The sequence below is a fragment of the Erigeron canadensis genome, chromosome 6 (assembly GCF_010389155.1).
Source record: "Erigeron canadensis isolate Cc75 chromosome 6, C_canadensis_v1, whole genome shotgun sequence".
NCBI lineage: Eukaryota > Viridiplantae > Streptophyta > Magnoliopsida > Asterales > Asteraceae > Erigeron > Erigeron canadensis.
In genome coordinates this window covers 32,382,844-32,400,767 of record NC_057766.1, presented here as the reverse complement: position 1 = coordinate 32,400,767, position 17,924 = coordinate 32,382,844, and the positions used below count along the sequence as shown (strand labels likewise).

Sequence of the window (17,924 nt, the reverse complement as noted above, 5' to 3'; positions counted from 1 at the left end):
GAACTTTAGATAATGGTTAAATTAATGCACGAAGATTAATGAAACAGTTGATACACAATGATTTTCATAATGCACGCTGATTTTTAGTGAAAATAAACCTATTGTATTATTTGTTTACTTTAATACCTTTTTTATTTTACCCAAAACCTAAATGTATAATCTTTTGATATGTTAAATTAGTCACCAAGCTAATATATATTGACAATTTGACGTAGTATTTTCCATATTAAAAAAAAAATAGATACCATAATAAAATTACATGCCATACACAACACAAGAGTAGTTTCTCAACTCATATTTTGGTCACACTTGCCTTTTTAAAAACAATTTCTACTGATAATAGTAAATTAATTTGTTACATCTTTACTTTCTCTCTTTTGTTGAAATTAAAGACGATGGTTGTGTTCATATTATGTCAGCACCAGATGAACAAAAATACTAGTGGTATTAAATAAAAACTATGGAGTATATACATTTTCCTTGATCAAAAATAAAACAATTACCAAAATTTAATAATTCTAAGCCTATATTCACATTAAACCTTAAAAATTCACAAAAAGAGTACATGATGAAAGGAGGCAATCAGGCAAGGTCTCAATCACATCAGGTAAGGTATCAATGCTAAAATGACATATCTGTCCATCCTAAAAAGAAGGGATCAATGATGATCATTAGAAACTTTCCTCACATCAAAACATCAAACATTGTCTACTTTCCATAAATAAATCGAACTCTACTTTTAATTCAATTTTTGTTACAGAAAATAGGAGAGTAAACGGTACCGTGACTTGTCTGTTTCTTTGGTTATAATTAAGATTTTTCAGAAAAATGAAATGAAGTTATATTGAACATGCCGTTTTTTTAAAGCAATCTAATTATTAACATTTCGGCTTATGATTAACAAGTTTTGAGAAAGGTGTTGATACGAGCAGGCTAATATGAATGATGAGTTTGTGTAGTTTAGAATTCGGATGATTTATAGGTTACAAGTTCGAATCTTTATTTCAGTCAAATTTGAGATATAGTTGTCCCCATATGTGGGTTTGACATGGGTTCACCTAAGTTCAAGTCTAAGGGGACATGGTTTACCCTTATTAATAGTCGTGCATTCGGATGGGTTAGTAGGGGTTTTTCCCTATCTGGTATTTGAAATAGGCATTTTGGCTTCGAAAGGGCTCTCTAGCGCAGACTCAATTAAGACAACGTATACTAGATCTCTCGCTGTCGAATCGTGACACAAAGTTTCAAATGAAATTCACCATTAAAAAAAAGTAGGCTAAATGACTCATGATACTCTATAAAAGTGATATTCGAATTCATTTTCTTTGTACTATCTTTTGAATAAATTCAAGGATGGTTCACGTAATTTGTCTAACATTACTACTGTCGTTCGTATTTTTATAAGTTACACCGAATATGCTTTATATATGTGTTTTTTCACTAGGATCGTTCCTATCTCCATACCGTCCACAAACCTTACACTTTTTCACTTAGACTGTCTCAAAGGTATGCAAGTATTTGTAAAGAGCACTTAGATAAGGGACGGTCCAATTGAAAAAGTACATTTTGGTGAAATTTTTAGTAATATTGACGAAATTGGACAAACCACTATCTGAGAGCATTCATGTAATTTACTCTAATTTCTATTTTTAGCGCAATAATATTTATTCATATTCTTAATGTGTGTATTACTGGCGATGTTGATAAACCTAGCATATATTATCTTATCGAATTTGAGATTTTGAAAAGTAAAGCTTCTTTATGACCATCTTAAAATAAACCAATAACCAACAAACTTAAATGAGTTGGTTAATATCATGTACATGATCAAAATTTTCTTCACACTTTGTATGCATAATCGCATAGAATGAATATTTATCTCCCTAAATGTTTGTTAAACATATATAAATAATCGATTATAAATAATAAATAATATATAATATATTGATATGAAACTGTGAAGATAAGATTCTACAGAAGGGAGTTGAACTATGATACATTAATATAATTATGGTCAATCACATGCTGGCCATGGCTAGGAGCCTAGGACTAGTCTCATCCTTTACAGTATTTGCTCATCTCTAATATAAACTTTCATATCAATCAACATTTATATTGTTTATTACTATTTTATTATCTAATATATATATATATATATATTTTAAAACAACGTGTTAGTTGGTTAGTGACTCGAAACCTAGCATGGATATCCAATCGGGCAGTATGTTAGAGGTTGAAACCCGACAGCACCCTTGATGAAGACCAAGGGTGTGATAACACGACCAACACACGTCCAAAGAGGTAAATGCCCGAAACCATAAAAAATTGAGATTTGATCTCTGGTCTCTAAGTTAACATCCCTTCCCCTAGAACCCCCAAAGAAAGCCACATGTGTCCATTTGATCTAAGACCAACTGTTATTTTATTATTTAATGTGTAAACTTTGATATCAATATATATTTATATACAGTAATTTATCATATCATTAACTATTTACACCACTATATAAAAACTATAATGTCATCTTAAAAGTAAAAAAAAAAAAATGACATATATGCAAATTGATCAAATACTCTTTAATATATCAAATCACTACCAATCTTTATACTAAATTATACCATCAATCATTTTTATTATAGGATATCTTTACTATTATCCCCTTTAAATAACATTCAATTAAATATGTGATATATCATTTGACGCCGTCACTACCATCAACATCTGTCATCGGCATTACGTTGCATCTATCGCCATTGCCTAGTGTGAATACTGCGCTAGTTTTATATTGGTGAGTGATGTATTTTCCTAAAATCAACATTTGTTGCGTTAAAATAAATGATATGTTCTAGTTCTTTTTGAAATTTACTAGCATTGTACCCGCGCGATGAGGCGACGGTTTGGTCATGACGACGACTTGTGGTGGTGACGGTGGTCGTGGTGGTGACAAACTATTGTTGTTGGTGGGTTTAAGTAATTGATGTAAAGATATAATGGAGATATTTTAAAAGATAAGGGATTGATGATGTAAATTAATTAATGAAGGGTAAAATGATAATTTTGCATTTAATACTTTTATGAAAGAGAAAATGATAATTATTATAAGATAGTATAGATCGATACTCTAGTTTTACATACTAGTATCAACGTCATGAGCACTTTAATATTAATGTCAATTATTAAAATTATTGTTATTTTATAATATTTGTAATTTTTGTGGGCACAGTCGACGCTCTTTGTTATGCATTTGTTTTATCCTATTCCATTTTAATGAATAGGCCCTGTACAAAAAACATATTCTATTTTTTAGATATTTAAATGTTAAGTATCCGTTCTTTATATATCAATACTAGTGTTTAGGCTCGTCTATTGGACGGTTAGTCTTAAAATATATAAATCTTATAATAATTGTGAAACAAATAGTGTATAACAAATATAACAACTTAATGAATACGAAAGCTAAAGAAGAAACATATGAAATTAAATTAACTCCATATAAATATTGATTCCAGTTTACCCTTTTTTTTCAACTTTAGTTAAATAAAAATAGAAACAAAAAATGTATGACCAATATCACAACTTAATTAATACGAAAACTAAAGAAGAAACATTTGAAAATTAACTCCACATAAATATTGATTCCAGCTTACCTTTTTTTTCAACTTTAGTTAAATAAAAAGAGAAACAAAAGGTGTATAACCAATATTACAACTTAATCAATACGAAAAATAAAAATGAAACATATAAAAATTAACTTTATATATAATTGATTCCAGTTTACCCTTTTTTTTCTTTTAAATAAAAAGAGAAACAAAAAGTGTAGAGTATATAATTTAAAAAATACATTCCAATTCATCAATAATAATGATTAAATATGAACAAAGTATATAAATAAAAAAACCTTTTTGGCAGTTGATCCTAGTTTTGTTTTGTTGCAGTAGGTTTTTTCTTATGGTTGAGAATATGTGAGGGTTTTTTTAGGTGATATATAATAATAATAATAATAACCTGTTCTAAAATAATAACAATAATAATAATAAATATTTTTTTATTAAAGGTCAACCATTTTTTTATTAAATAAATATTAAAAAATAGAGAATTAATAAGAAGAGAATATTAGGCTATAGAAGGGGGATTAAGGTGTCAAGTGTACCCCCAATCCCCTCTTTTAGTTATACTATAGATAAGATAAGATATCTAGGTTTTTTAAACTTTAAAATAAAACTAGGGCATTTATTTGATAACTAGGATACTCGAATAATCCAATTTAAAAATTATAAGGATATCCGAATTACAAAGTATTTCTTTTTATTGATAAAACAGGTTTCTATCAGAGCATATCTTATTTGAAAATTTGACTATTTGGATAATCCAATATATGTATTCAACATACAAATAAAAAAAATGCTAAATATATAAGGTCTTTAGGCTATTTTACGTGCATAAAAAATTATACTTTTCATATTAAGTCCACCTTCTAACTTTTATGATAGGTGTGCAACTATTATATATTTGAAAATTCGAATATGAAATTGGATCTCAAAATGACTAAATATAGATACGATTTCAAACACCCTTATTCATGCTCATCTATTTGTATAATTATAATTTAGATTTTTTTTTAATGATAGCTCTTAAATATACAAAAAAAGTTTGTACCATCTATATTAAAAGACCAAATACTAACGGTAAAAGTACAAACTAATCTATGAACGTAAAAGATAACTCAAATATAGGGTTGTCATTAGCAAAACTGAATCTCTTACACAAATAAAGCAATTCTGATGACATCACTATTTTTTAGAAGGGATTTACTCACTAGTGTCTCTGCGACACTACTTATCCTGCATCTCGATTTCTCAAATATATAAAAATTTATGATTCGTATAAAAATGATAATTATTAGATTGAATTAATAAGCATTGTATTTTGTAATTATTTAGAAGATAAAAACTTCATTAAATGCATTTGATTGTAACACATGTTCAATAAAAAACAACACAAATGCATCAGCTTGCGGTTGGGTTGAGTCAACTTGGAGTTGAGTTGGTTTGAGGTTTGGTTAGGTCAGCTTGGGGTTGAGTTGGATCAGCTTGGGGGTGAGTTGGGTCAGCTTGGGTTTGAAGTCAAAATGTTTACAGATTTACCACCGTTTTATTATTATTATTATTATTAAAAAAGTCATATGTCACCTCCTGCTTAGTTTAAAAAACTTTCTTTTTTTAACGCACATTCTCATTTGATCTTTCCGATTTTATGCTAATAATTAAGTTGCATTGTAAGTATTTTACATATAGTTATTATATTATCAAACATTAGTTATCAAATCAATTGAATATAAATCTTTCTATTACATACATTTCAATGAAGAAAGCACTTGATCAAAAGTTAATAATTATGATTCGCGTGTTATCTTAAAGTGTAGCTTTAAAAGATGTTCGCACAAGGAGTTTGACGTAATTAAAAAGAAATTGTCAAACGGCTTGTGATGTGATTTGGTAGATTTAATTACTCCAAACAGACTGGATAAGCCAAAAACATGTGCCCAAAAAACAAGACAGGGGAAGACACTATCCAATGAGAGCAGGACAACACATTTGTCTCTCAACCAACCCTGGTTTTAGATCCATTTCATATGCAACCATTCCCCCTTAACCATCCTTTTCCTTTTCTTTTTATTATTTTTTCCCAAATTTACCCATCATAAATAAACGTAATATTCCAAAATATATACAACAATACCCATTTATATAAATCTAATCCACAATATAAATTTTCATTTAAAACATTAAATCAGCATTATCTTTACTACATTATAAACAATTTATTCTCTATAACTTTTTGAAATCCCAAAATATTTTTTTCTTTTGTTCACTAATATAAACATTTTCACTAAAGATACGTATAATATCTTTAATAAAATTATTTATAACATACATTTTTCAACTTTAATAATTAATAAATATACATTTTTCTTTTACACCAATCACACTACAATTATTGTTTTATTTGTTCACACCTTTTGTTAGTGTGAACAAATTAAAAAATTTATCATATTTTTTTGTGTTTAAAAATATGAAGAATTAAAAGTGTGTAGAAATTAATTCACTGTTAAATTTGTGGTATTTTAAAAGTTTATACTTTTTAGTGTAAACTTTCATATTTAATTTGTCACACCACATTTTTCTACACTAGCTAAATATATGGCGTGCACAAATGTGGTACGACAAATTGAATATGAAGGTCACACTAAAAGTGTGAACTTTTAGAATACCACAATTTTAAGTATGGATTAATTTGTACACAATTTTAGTTCTTCATATTTTTACACACAAAAAAGCATGACAAATTTTTTAATTTGTTTACACTAACTAAAAGTGTAGATAAATGCAATATAATTTGTAGTCACTTTTATATTAATACTCATACCGTTATCATCATTACTATCGCCACTATCAGCCATCGTCGCCACCACCACCGTCACATTGCGCCGACAATTTGTCTAATATTTTTACAAGTTCTCGTGGTCAAGGAACGTACCGACTATTTTTATTATCAAGATGCTTAATATTTCCGGCCCCTTGCACATACGTTGTTACTTTCTATCAATAATATTTGTTACTTCAAATTAATAATATTTAGTCCTATATTAATTTACATATTTTTCTTTAGTTGTTTTGAGTAGTGTTGATGGGTTTTCTCAACAACTTGTGCATATTGTCCTGTGGTTATTTCTCTGCACTTTCTATATACAATACTAGTCCTAATACTCGTACGATATACGGTAGTTATATAGATCGTATCATAATGAAATTCAAATATGTCTTATACTTGATTTATATGGTTAAAGTAAACCAATGATCGAAGTTAAGTTATAATAAAAAGTAATGATAACTATAATATATGTTTAGTTTTAGTTTTGCATTTACCTTAAATTTTTACAATCACATAAAATCGAAACTTGTAAATATAGTGGATGACGACAAATAACCTTGTGATTTCAAAGTAATGTATGTTACTTATTATTATAAGTAATATAAGTAATAGGAGTTGAACAATTGAGAAAAAAAAGAAACAATTTTATTATTGAAAAAACACCAATCAAATAAGGTTATAACGCATTTTGTATATATAAGCCAATAATTAGAGTTTAATTTCAAGTTTAAAAAGGAAATTAAATCTATATACAACTAAAAAAACCTAATTTGATAAAATAAATAAATTAAAAGGGCACATGTCGATTAACGATTACACACTATGTGTCGTTTCAAAAACATTTCAATCCTGTTTTAGGTAGATTATATAAAGAAAAGTACATGATATGAAACCATATACATGTGTTGAAGATCGAAATTCACGAATTAAATATTGTGTTTGGAATAACTAGTCCTTATTAGTTTACAACACAATTACATTACATTAAATAACTAAATACGTATGGATAATTAGAAAGAATAATTTATTAGAATACATATATACCAAAATTATAACTAAATAATTATTATTTAATTAGTTTTATAATATTAATATATATTAAAAAAATTTGGCCCACGTGACACTTCAAAATTATTCTATGTGTCGATCAAAGAATACATCAATCATGTTTTAATTAGTATATTGGTAGATTCTTTTAACTTTACTAAAGTATTCGTAATTAAAATTAAAAATCAATGGTTAAAAGATTATCTCTCATTCAAGAGGTCTTGTGTAGCCTTGGGGATGACATAAAAAGTCTATTTATGAGAGTTTGGGTTCAAGTTTAAAGGGTTAGAGTTTATCCCTATTAATCGTTGTGTCTCCGGATGGATTACTAGGGGATTTTCCCTCAAATAGAAAAAATTAAAATCGAAAATCACAATAAACCCTTGGTTAGTGTTTATGCGACAGGTCAAATCATCATCTAAAAAAAACAGAAAGTATAATATATAATGTTTTTTAATTTATACATCAACAACATATTATATATAGTAAGAAAACAACATTAAATGGGTATGATAAGGCAGGATAATAATCTAATGCCTACACCAAATTAGAAAGCTAGCTAGGAAGATAAAAACATTTTCTCTTGTGTCCTCATCATCTTAGATCTTCTATTTTTAGCTCACTTTAATGAAAACAAACTTATTGTTGTTAGGGTTTCTGTAGTACCATATCTACCTAAAAGTTGTTACATATATATACAGAAACAACTATAAACAAAAGAGATGGGAAGAGGGAGAGTTGAGCTGAAGCGGATCGAGAACAAGATAACAAGACAAGTAACATTCTCAAAAAGGAGAACAGGATTGCTAAAGAAAGCTCATGAGATCTCTGTGTTGTGTGATGCTGATGTTGCTCTTATTATTTTCTCTACTAAAGGCAAAATCTTTGAGTACTCTACTCACTCCAGGTTTTTAATTCATTCATTCATTCCATCTATATATCACTTCTTCTTCTTCTTCTTCTTCTGATTATCATTATTATTTTCTTTGATTTAATTATGAGTCAAATCTCCTTTAAAACACCATCCATTTATATAAATGTATATGTGTATGCTTTTAAAAACATGCAACCAAAGCTAATTAAGAAGTTTAGTTGGTTCAGATTAATTAGTTTGAAAAAAATAATCCAAACATCATTTTACATATAGTAGTACATGTGTGTACATAATATATCACTTTACATTTTAGATAAATGGTTAGAAGTAAATCAGTATCCATATGTTTAAGATATATCACATGTGTAATTGTCACATGTGTACATATATGTGAATTGAACTTAATTCTTGGTGGTTAAGTTTTTGATGTTATGTAAAATAAAGTTATTGTATACTTTTCTTGATATATTATTTTTACTTTATAGAAAAAGTAGACTCTATATATGAACCCTAAGTCCAAGTTTTTCTTTTTTGGTTTAAGTTCATATTATCTGGACAAAACCCTGGTGATCTAGAGTAGTGATTCATTTTTATTTTCTTTTTTTGATGTTCTGACACAATTCCTCAATCTATCTTCAATATGGATCCTTTCTGCATGCATCCATTTTTATATAATAAAAACATTTATTAATTTATTAGTACTATATACATGAATATGAATATGTTCACTTTTATTATTATTTTTTGTTTTATTATATGGTGTGTATTTGATTAAAATGTATATACTATTATTATAATAATATGTGTGTCTGAAAAAGCTTTAAGTATGATATTAGTTGTGTAAGAAGTAGACCAAAATAAAGCATTGGATAGGATGTTGGAACTTGAGAGTTTTTATTGAGCTGTGTGACACTACTAATCAGCCTTAAGCATTGTCGTACTAAATTTTCTCAGACTTATGAGCTGAATACAGGAAACATTAACTTTGTCCGTACATAAGTAACAAAGACAACCTAAGACTCACAAAGATAATCCTAAGTTTTTTTTTTTTTAATAAAGATTTTATGTATCCTAGACTAGCTGTTATGTGGTGCTTTACTGGTTCAAATTAAAGATTTCTTTACACTGCTTAAGAATAAGATTATTGCTGTACTTTCTTAGCTTAAATTTTTAATTCAAATCTTAAGAGGCGTGTGGCTTTCTTTAGGGTTAATTTTACTCTTTATTTTATTTTTTCGAAAACAAAATATACAGTTACACGCTTAATCTCATATACTGCTTACTATTGCGTTTGAATCATTAACATTTAATACTTATCGTTCTAAGAAGAAACCTTCAATTGAACAAATTTTAAAAGTGTCATGTAATATTTGAAAAATGTTTTTGCAACTATTGAGATAATTATAATCACAATATGTGTAATTAATTGAACAAAAATCATTAATATGTCTTTGATTTGAGAATTCCTAATTGGTTTCATAAGCTTTCTCTTCATTTATAGCTTAATCTTTGAGTTCATAGATTAATAGTTATCAAGTTTAAGTGACCGGTCTTTGATTATTTAAAATGCCATGGCAAGTCGATCATGAATGAAACTTAACTAAACCTCATTAATCTTAATGACTCCAGAGGTTTAATTAGATCTCTGGTACTAGTTAGTAAAACCGCCATCTAGATGTCTAACACATAAGTTCAATTCAATGAATTCATCCATTGAAGGCCAGTCATGAGTTGCGCGTTAATTAGTTTATATAATTGCTTCTTTTATATATCCTTCAATGTATGATTTAGTTTGCAGCAACATTAACATTAATTTGACTGTATACATAGATAGGACTGACTGTCTGGGCTGGCTTCCCATCGTGCACGTGCGATCTAATTCCTGAGCCGGTACATAACTGAGCTAGGAAGTGTTGGGCTGTTTTAGCAAGGTTCATATCTTAATTATTAATGAATTAATACAAAGATGGTAGATCATTATGGTAGATCATTATATACACTAAACAATGAAAACACATGTTATCATTGAATTATTGAAGACATATTTACCAAGAAACTGCTACCACAAATAATGTTGTGATATTATGTGTTAATTAGTAAGCTCACAACTTAACGTTTGTTAATTAGCAACAAGTGATCAGAGATAAATAAGCATCAAAATCCAACAAACAAATGGCACCAATTTAAAGATTATATCTTATCTAAAATAGGGGGTGCATGCCATATTATTTTGGTATCGTTTCAAAGGGCAGTTTGCAGCAATGTAAGTGTTCAGCGTCGTTAAGATTTTCTGTGTTAAATCAAGCTTTACTCCAATTCGTCATATCTCTTTCGTGATAAGATGTTTCTTTATCAGCTTTTCTGGAAAAGAAAAAGAAAAAAGATGGTCACCTTCTTGACTATCATGATGCAATAATAAAAAACAAATTATTGATAGGTTAGTTTTTATGCTACACTGCCAATGGAAGTTCACAAGACAAGTCCATGATGACATGGTCTTCATATGTGATCAGTCACTATGAATCTCTCCATTGTTTGGCCAAGTTTATAAAAGTTCATCAAGAGAAAGTTCGTGTGTCTAACTTTGAAGAGACAAAGAAAATGAGTCCTACACATAAATTAACTAGTACGTTATTCAAATAGTATTGTATACCCTCATTAATTAAGGGTTAACAATAATGCTACGAACCGGTCCTTAAAAATGGTTTGTTGGTGTCCAGAAGGCACACTAAAAATCAATCTAAGTATATATACACTCTCTCAATTGATCAATAATATAACAGACTAATAGTATACAGATTAACCTTGAAATCTAAGACGAAGATATATACAGGAAATTAAAAAATCAACTTACAGTTAATGTTATTGCGCCTAGCGTTGAAAGTAGTTTTTTTAGTTACTCGCCCGAAATTGCAATATGAAGAATTAGTCCGTATCAATCTCGAAAAGAAAATTTGTGAAATGCATCCACTAAACCAACCTCAGCTTTGAAATGTATGTTCCCAGTACACTAATTAAAACCCATGTTTGTTGTAGTATCATGAAATAAATGATATTATAGTTGACTAGACCCTCCTATAATTCCTAGGTCACCTGCAAATCCTTCAAGTCTGTATCACCAATGCACAAGCACAACATATATATGTAATTTGTGCTCCATAGTTTCATACGTAACGAACTCATCTTTCGCTGTTAAAAGTTAAAGGATTTTGTTTAGTCAAGTACTTTTATTTTATTAAGATCATAGAAGCTGCTATAAGCTAAATCGTTTTTTCGATAAATGTTCAGATTATCAAATTTAACAGCATTTAATCTGTCTTATTCTGAATGTTACATTCTAATTCTTAAAAGATTTAATTAATCTAAAGTAAAACTGTTCAAGAAGAAGATTATTTTTCAAGGAGTTGAATACAGAATCTTACAACTGTTTGTAAATGTTTTCACAAGCATTAGCATGGCACCTTCCATTACTTGTCCTACAACTGAGGCTCTCTTTGACAAAATATGTTACTTTCGTTCAATTGGGTCACCATTATTCACCAATTGAACAAAAAATAGTAAATTTAGTCTGATTGATTGGAGAATCCCCCTATTATGTTTATTTGTACCTTGTAGTACTTTTTCTAGCATTGCTAAAGTTTTATATTTATACAAACAGCACAAGTGAAAAAAAAAAAAAGAAAAGAAAAAGAATCTTAATTACAACTGTTAAATTGAAACATGCAGTATGGAGTCTATTCTTGAGAGGTATGAAAGGTATTCTTATGCCGAAAAATCGCTTACTGCTCCTGAGATTGAGACACAGGTATGCATAATCATAAATATGAAACATTTCTGTTATAAATATCTTTTATATCAAGAAATTTGTATTTATATGCTAAAACATTCACATTAGGAAGACTGCCCCGCTACTATGAGACGATAACTAGTAACTAAATGAAAAAAGATGGAAAACTGGGAAATTTTCTATTCTCCGAGGTTTTCTCTTACAAAATGTAGTAGGCTGGCTAGTTTTGATCCGGTTTATATGTTAACTTCCATATGCTACAAAATTGGGATAAGATTTATCAGGTTGAACCGGTGATTTACAAATAGTATGTGCACAGGCAAGTTGGACTCTTGAATCCTCAAAACTCAAGACAAAGATTGAAGTTCTTGAAAAGAACATAAGGTAGAATCTTTGTATGAACTTCTACAACAATATCAAGTATGCATATAAGTTGGTACAATTCACTTATTTAGGATTTAAATGTTGATGTTATTTCATCTTTGGCTGATAAATGAACTTGATAAGTTCAGGCATTATGTTGGGGAAGACCTGGAGCAATTAAACCTACGAGAGCTTCAAAATGTGGATCAACAACTCGAAACAGCTCTTAAACGAGTGCGTACGAAGAAGGTAATTACTAGATTTAGAATATGTTTTCTCATAGTATACAAATGATTATTTTGTCACTATACTTCGCTTAATTTATGCAGAACCAACTCATGCATGAGTCCATCTCCCAGCTCCATAAGAAGGTAACCTATACACCCTTAAGTTCCCAAATTCTTAGCAAGAGTTAAACTAATGAAAGATGTAACTTCAATTCTAAACATAATTCAATGCACCATGTTTGATGACAGGAGAGGACTTTGCAAGAGCGAAACAACACACTCTTAAAGAAGGTACTTTTACTAATAAAATTGTAGAGTCTATAGACATTATAACTGTAACATGTATAAGAATAACATTTTGTGAACTACATATTCGAGCTGGGCACAGTTGAAAGAGAATGAGAAGAGTAGTGAGCAACAAAATGAAAGGTTACAGTTACCTCAGCCACCACAGCTATCTCAGCCGCCACAATTACCTCGGCCACCACCACAGCAACCACATGTGGATCCTTCATATGCAACCAGCAGGTTCTCCTTCTCTGCCTTTCTGTTTGTCTGTGTGTGTGTGTATGTGCATAAACCATTGTATTGATTTGTGACTTTTTGCAGTGGAGTGTTAATTGGATCAGCCATGAGAGAGGAGGAATTATCTCGAGCTCATCCAGTTTCTGGAACAATGATGCCACCGTGGATGATCCGCCACCTTAACCAATAAAGAGCTTATGGCAATTGATCTCAATCTGTTGATTGTATTTATAGAATGATATAAAAGTATGTATTTGTCCAGGTTTGGGTGCCTTTGAATGATTATATATTTTGCATTGCTGTAGCATAATTACGTAAGACTTGTTGAGCCATTTTGTAACCCCATTCTGAAAAGTACAGCCTACAAGGCCATATATATAGCAACATCACTAGACGACTTGTGTTTGTCACAAAACTATAGTGGTGTTATAAGTCGAAATTTCAAATGGTGACGCAATTGATCTTATCTATCATATAAGAAATTATATTGAATATGGATGTTGTATCAATCTGTAAATCAGCTTATAGTATGAATATAACTATAATGCATGCTGCACAAGTCTATATTAGCAAGTACATATAACAGATGTTTGTACAAGTTGAGACACAAATGTTCTACAAATGTTAACATACAACATTTATGGACTAAATATAACAGCAAGACATCAGCCAGCTATACAACATCATTTTTGACTTCATCAATAGTTGGAGCTTGCCAATGAGTCCTTTTGTGGTTGGTTTAGCACTCACAGATTCCATTATCATGGGGATATTCCCTACATTAATGAAAAGAAAAAATGTTCAGAAAAAAAAAAAAAAAAAGCTTCTTCTCAGGTAGAAGACTACTATGGTCAAGCAGGCCTGACAAAACCTAAAGACAAATATAACATGTATACCTTAACCTCTCACAAAGGCGTGCCAAAGCATCTGAGCCAGTTCGATAAGCAACATCTTCAATCATAGAAGCATTCCCTGGGGTCACGCAGTCAGCAAGCCTAAACTCGCACAACTCCTTCAAGGAACACGCATCTGTAAGTACAGCAGAATGACCTCCACCGGCTGCCAGTTTCCTTACTTCGCCAATACACCTGTTCACAGAAGACATGTTAGAATACTATTTCAAAGTCAAACTTATGTCAAAGGAGGGAGTGGGGTAGTTATACCAGTCAACTGGGGATGGGTACCAAGCATAAGTGCATTTCTGATTAGCCGCTTGACCATAGTTGTTATAACCCCATCCATGGATTCTACCATCTTGAGTGGAGACCAGAGTGTGAGAATGCCCACAAGCAACCTGTTTCACGCCATATGGCAGGACCAAAACCGGCAGGTTACGAACCATGGTTCCAGCGTCACTAGCAACACATGAAAAGGAAAAATTCTGCGGGCCAAGTCCTAGTTGACCATGTTGACCCCCACCCCATGTATATAGAGCTCCTTTTGTAGTCACAGCACATGTATGCATTCCACCTGATGCTACATCCTTCACCAATATCCCATTAAGAGCAACAACACGCCGTGGTATCAACTCTTTGTCATCTGATTGAACAGAATAGTGCCCAAGTTGGCCCATGTTTCCTAATCCCCAAGTGTATCTGCAAAATGAGAATTTCCTGAGTGATATACCATGAAACTGTGTGGGCGTTTGGCATTGTGGCATAAGAGTGACTATGAGATTATTGTGTTTCAAGTGGCAAATGTTCAGTTTTAGTGTTCTGGGTTAATGTAACTAATTTTGATTATCTGAATACTTAGGGACCATGTACCAAGTTTAGAAGTATCTAATTTTGATTCTGGTCATCTGATTATACAGAGGCATTTTACATTATATGTAGATATTCAATGGATCACTGACCAGCTTGTAGGGGCAAGGCCGTTAACATCCCACCTCCCCCATAGGGGCAAGCTCATGGAGAATTTGGGTATCGATGACACTGAAATACCTAAATAGTCAAAACACTATCTTTGGTAGCCTAAGTTGTTACTGTTTATCTTATTCTGATTATTCCATATTCCCATATCACAATAATCACTTTCAAAACGCAAGACCAAACACCTAAGAATCAACTAGCAGATAGTATTGATGAAGAAAATGGGAGGCTTCGATCAAAATATGACTAGATGTGAGGTTGCCTTGATACAGGCTGTGACCTCCAAGCAAAATCCGCTTGTGTCTAGAACCTATCTTCATCAACATAAGGTCCATTTCTATTAAACTTACACCTCTCCATCCTCTGATACGGCTGCTGAGTGGTACTCGCCACATGATACTTGAGTAATCTTCACAAGCTCAGGGGCTTCATCAAGGAACTTAGCATATGAACTAATAACACGAGCCTTCTGAAGCCCTTGACATGTAACACCTCTCCCAAGTTGACCGTATTCATTGTAGCCTAGGTTATCATGTAACTACTTTCATAAATAAGAGCATTTCGGAAATTAAAAAAATTTCATACTTAAAAGTTCAAAATATAATGCATATATACCCCAAGCTTGCAGTAGACCATCCTCTGATAGTGCTATCGTATGCGCAGCCCCACAGGATACTTGACGAACAACCTGATTAGCAATTATGTTTGTCAAGATTTTTAAAACACGAAGAGTATTATGTTAAACATCCTCCTATAGCTTAAGTAGATACTGTATATTCTTACCGTGTTAGGAGAAAACGCTCCCCAGAATACTCGAGGATGGTTAGATCCCTGAAAATATTAAAGGAACCCAAATTATGAGCATACCAAAGAGAATGATTTATAAGTAAAACAGACCAAGTTATTAAGATATCTCATTTGGCTTATTCAATTATCGAACATCATCATCGCCTATTATAAGACATTATAGCTAGCAAGCATAAAAGATTTTACACACAGAATACCCATACACAATTTCATAATAAATGTTTTGCAAAAAATAAAAAAAGTGGTTTGTTTGTCGTTATAAAGCCATGTAAATTGTCTAGCAGATAATGAACATAAACCTGATTTTGTCCCCAAACCCAAAGTCTTCTAGTAGATATTGTTCCATCGTTTTCGCGTGGCTCAGCAATAGCAGCAGTGCAATGTGCTCCACAAGAGACGGATATCACAAGTTCATCTTGCAATAGCTTCACCTTTTTAGGATGTTTTCGACTCGTTTCAGTCCCATCCCCTAACTGACCAAACTCATTTGCCCCTGACCGACCATCAAACAGCAGTTAAGTAAAGGTTGATATTTACAGAATACAAATATGCTACCAATACCACAAACCAAAGACGAAAGAGGAAACAAGAATCTAACCCCAAGTAAATAGCGATCCATCAGAAGCTACCGCTGCAGTATGCTCACGACCACAAGCCATGTCTAACCACCGTGAATTGGCTCCGGCTGGACAACCAAAAAGGTCAGGCGGAAGCTGTTTCGGAATCCTCAAACTCTGTTCCTTACACTTTCGACCCGTTTGACCAGACTGATTATAACCCCAAACGTAAAGTGCACTTTTGGTTGGGAAGAGCACCGGTCGAGTTTCCCCAAATATCTCATCAATGGCCATTTTGTCCCAACCCCTAATTATCCTAATCATAAAAGGAAACCATTAACCATTATACACTTTCATTTCACAATAATTTCACTTTTAGTCACATTCTCAATATTTATGTATTCAAATTAACTTACTAAATCTACAATAACAACAATACCAAATCCTGCTAGATGGGAATGGGATGTACACAGAAGATTATTTACCAATTGCTATTGAACCAAATCCAATAACATATATAAAGATCTAAAACCCAAATACAACATTTGTAAAAGATCAAAACATCATCCAAAAATCCCCCAAAAGATGGTAAATTTAACGACTTTTCAATGTTTTCACCTTAAATTTCTTAACTTTTCTTAATCCATGATCAAATTTTTACCAAAACTAATCAAGTTTTTTTTTTTTTTTTGAGAAAGTTGCAAACTTTCCATCTGGGATTTTTGATTAGATATTGACCCATAAAGAATCTTGACTTTTTATTATTGAATAAAATCAAAGAAATGAGTAAAATGTAAGCAAGGAAGAAATTACCTTTGACCGGTGAAGAAGATCAATTAAGGATAAGATATGATATCAAATTATCAACAAATATAAATAAAATGGGAGTTATTATATTTGAAGAATTGTTCAAGGTCCGAGGAATTTGGGGGGGATAAATGGTGGGTGTAATAGATTCGGTGGATGGTGGTGTTGACACTGATCGGAAAAAATGTGTGCCGTTCGAATATAAAGATTCTTCTAGACCCTTTTTGTTTCGTGTAGTATTTAAATTTACCCCTCGAAAGAAATTACTAATTTAAGCCCTTTGTATTCGTACAAAGTACAAACTACAATGTTAATTAACTACATGAAAAATTGGATGAACCTACTAAACCGTATGATAAATAAACGATAATATACAAATTTTACAGAACCCATATCATGCACAATAACTTAATTAAATTGTGGGCCAAGTTTATCATCTTACATTACTAGCTTGGTCAATCGATGATATTCACGATGATTCAAATACGCATTTATCAACTTTCAAATGGGTTTGTTTTTTGACATGTATGCAAAACGTTTTTTGAAGTTACTTAGTTACTGTAGATTAATGTCGTTGAAGTGAAACCTCGGTGACAAAGCAGTCTCCCATTGAAGAGGATTGGGTCT

At 31.1% G+C, this 17,924-nt stretch overlaps 2 protein-coding genes across 3 annotated transcripts; one reads left to right on the top strand and one right to left on the bottom strand.

Moving 5' to 3' along the window:
* The first annotated feature begins 8,201 nt into the window (after window positions 1-8,201).
* LOC122603186 (truncated transcription factor CAULIFLOWER A-like) lies at window positions 8,202-13,511 on the top strand. The gene is made up of 8 exons (XM_043775825.1): window positions 8,202-8,386; window positions 12,080-12,158; window positions 12,460-12,524; window positions 12,653-12,752; window positions 12,833-12,874; window positions 12,980-13,021; window positions 13,119-13,258; window positions 13,340-13,511. Exons 1-8 carry the CDS (start codon window positions 8,202-8,204, stop codon window positions 13,443-13,445), a joined length of 759 nt encoding a protein of 252 aa, XP_043631760.1. The 3' UTR covers window positions 13,446-13,511.
* A 274-nt stretch (window positions 13,512-13,785) lies between these two features.
* LOC122603171 (ultraviolet-B receptor UVR8) lies at window positions 13,786-17,503 on the bottom strand. Of its 2 annotated transcripts, XM_043775804.1 has the most exons (9): window positions 17,304-17,503; window positions 16,532-16,806; window positions 16,233-16,426; window positions 15,910-15,957; window positions 15,742-15,814; window positions 15,477-15,648; window positions 14,419-14,850; window positions 14,152-14,343; window positions 13,786-14,031 (listed from the first exon to the last, which is right to left on the bottom strand). In XM_043775804.1, exons 2-9 carry the CDS (start codon window positions 16,782-16,784, stop codon window positions 13,995-13,997), a joined length of 1,401 nt encoding a protein of 466 aa, XP_043631739.1. In that variant the 5' UTR covers window positions 16,785-16,806; window positions 17,304-17,503; the 3' UTR covers window positions 13,786-13,994. The 2 variants fall into 2 exon arrangements, with proteins under 2 accessions (XP_043631739.1, XP_043631738.1); XM_043775803.1 differs by lacking the exon at window positions 17,304-17,503 and having other exon boundaries at window positions 16,532-16,814.
* Window positions 17,504-17,924: the final 421 nt, after the last annotated feature.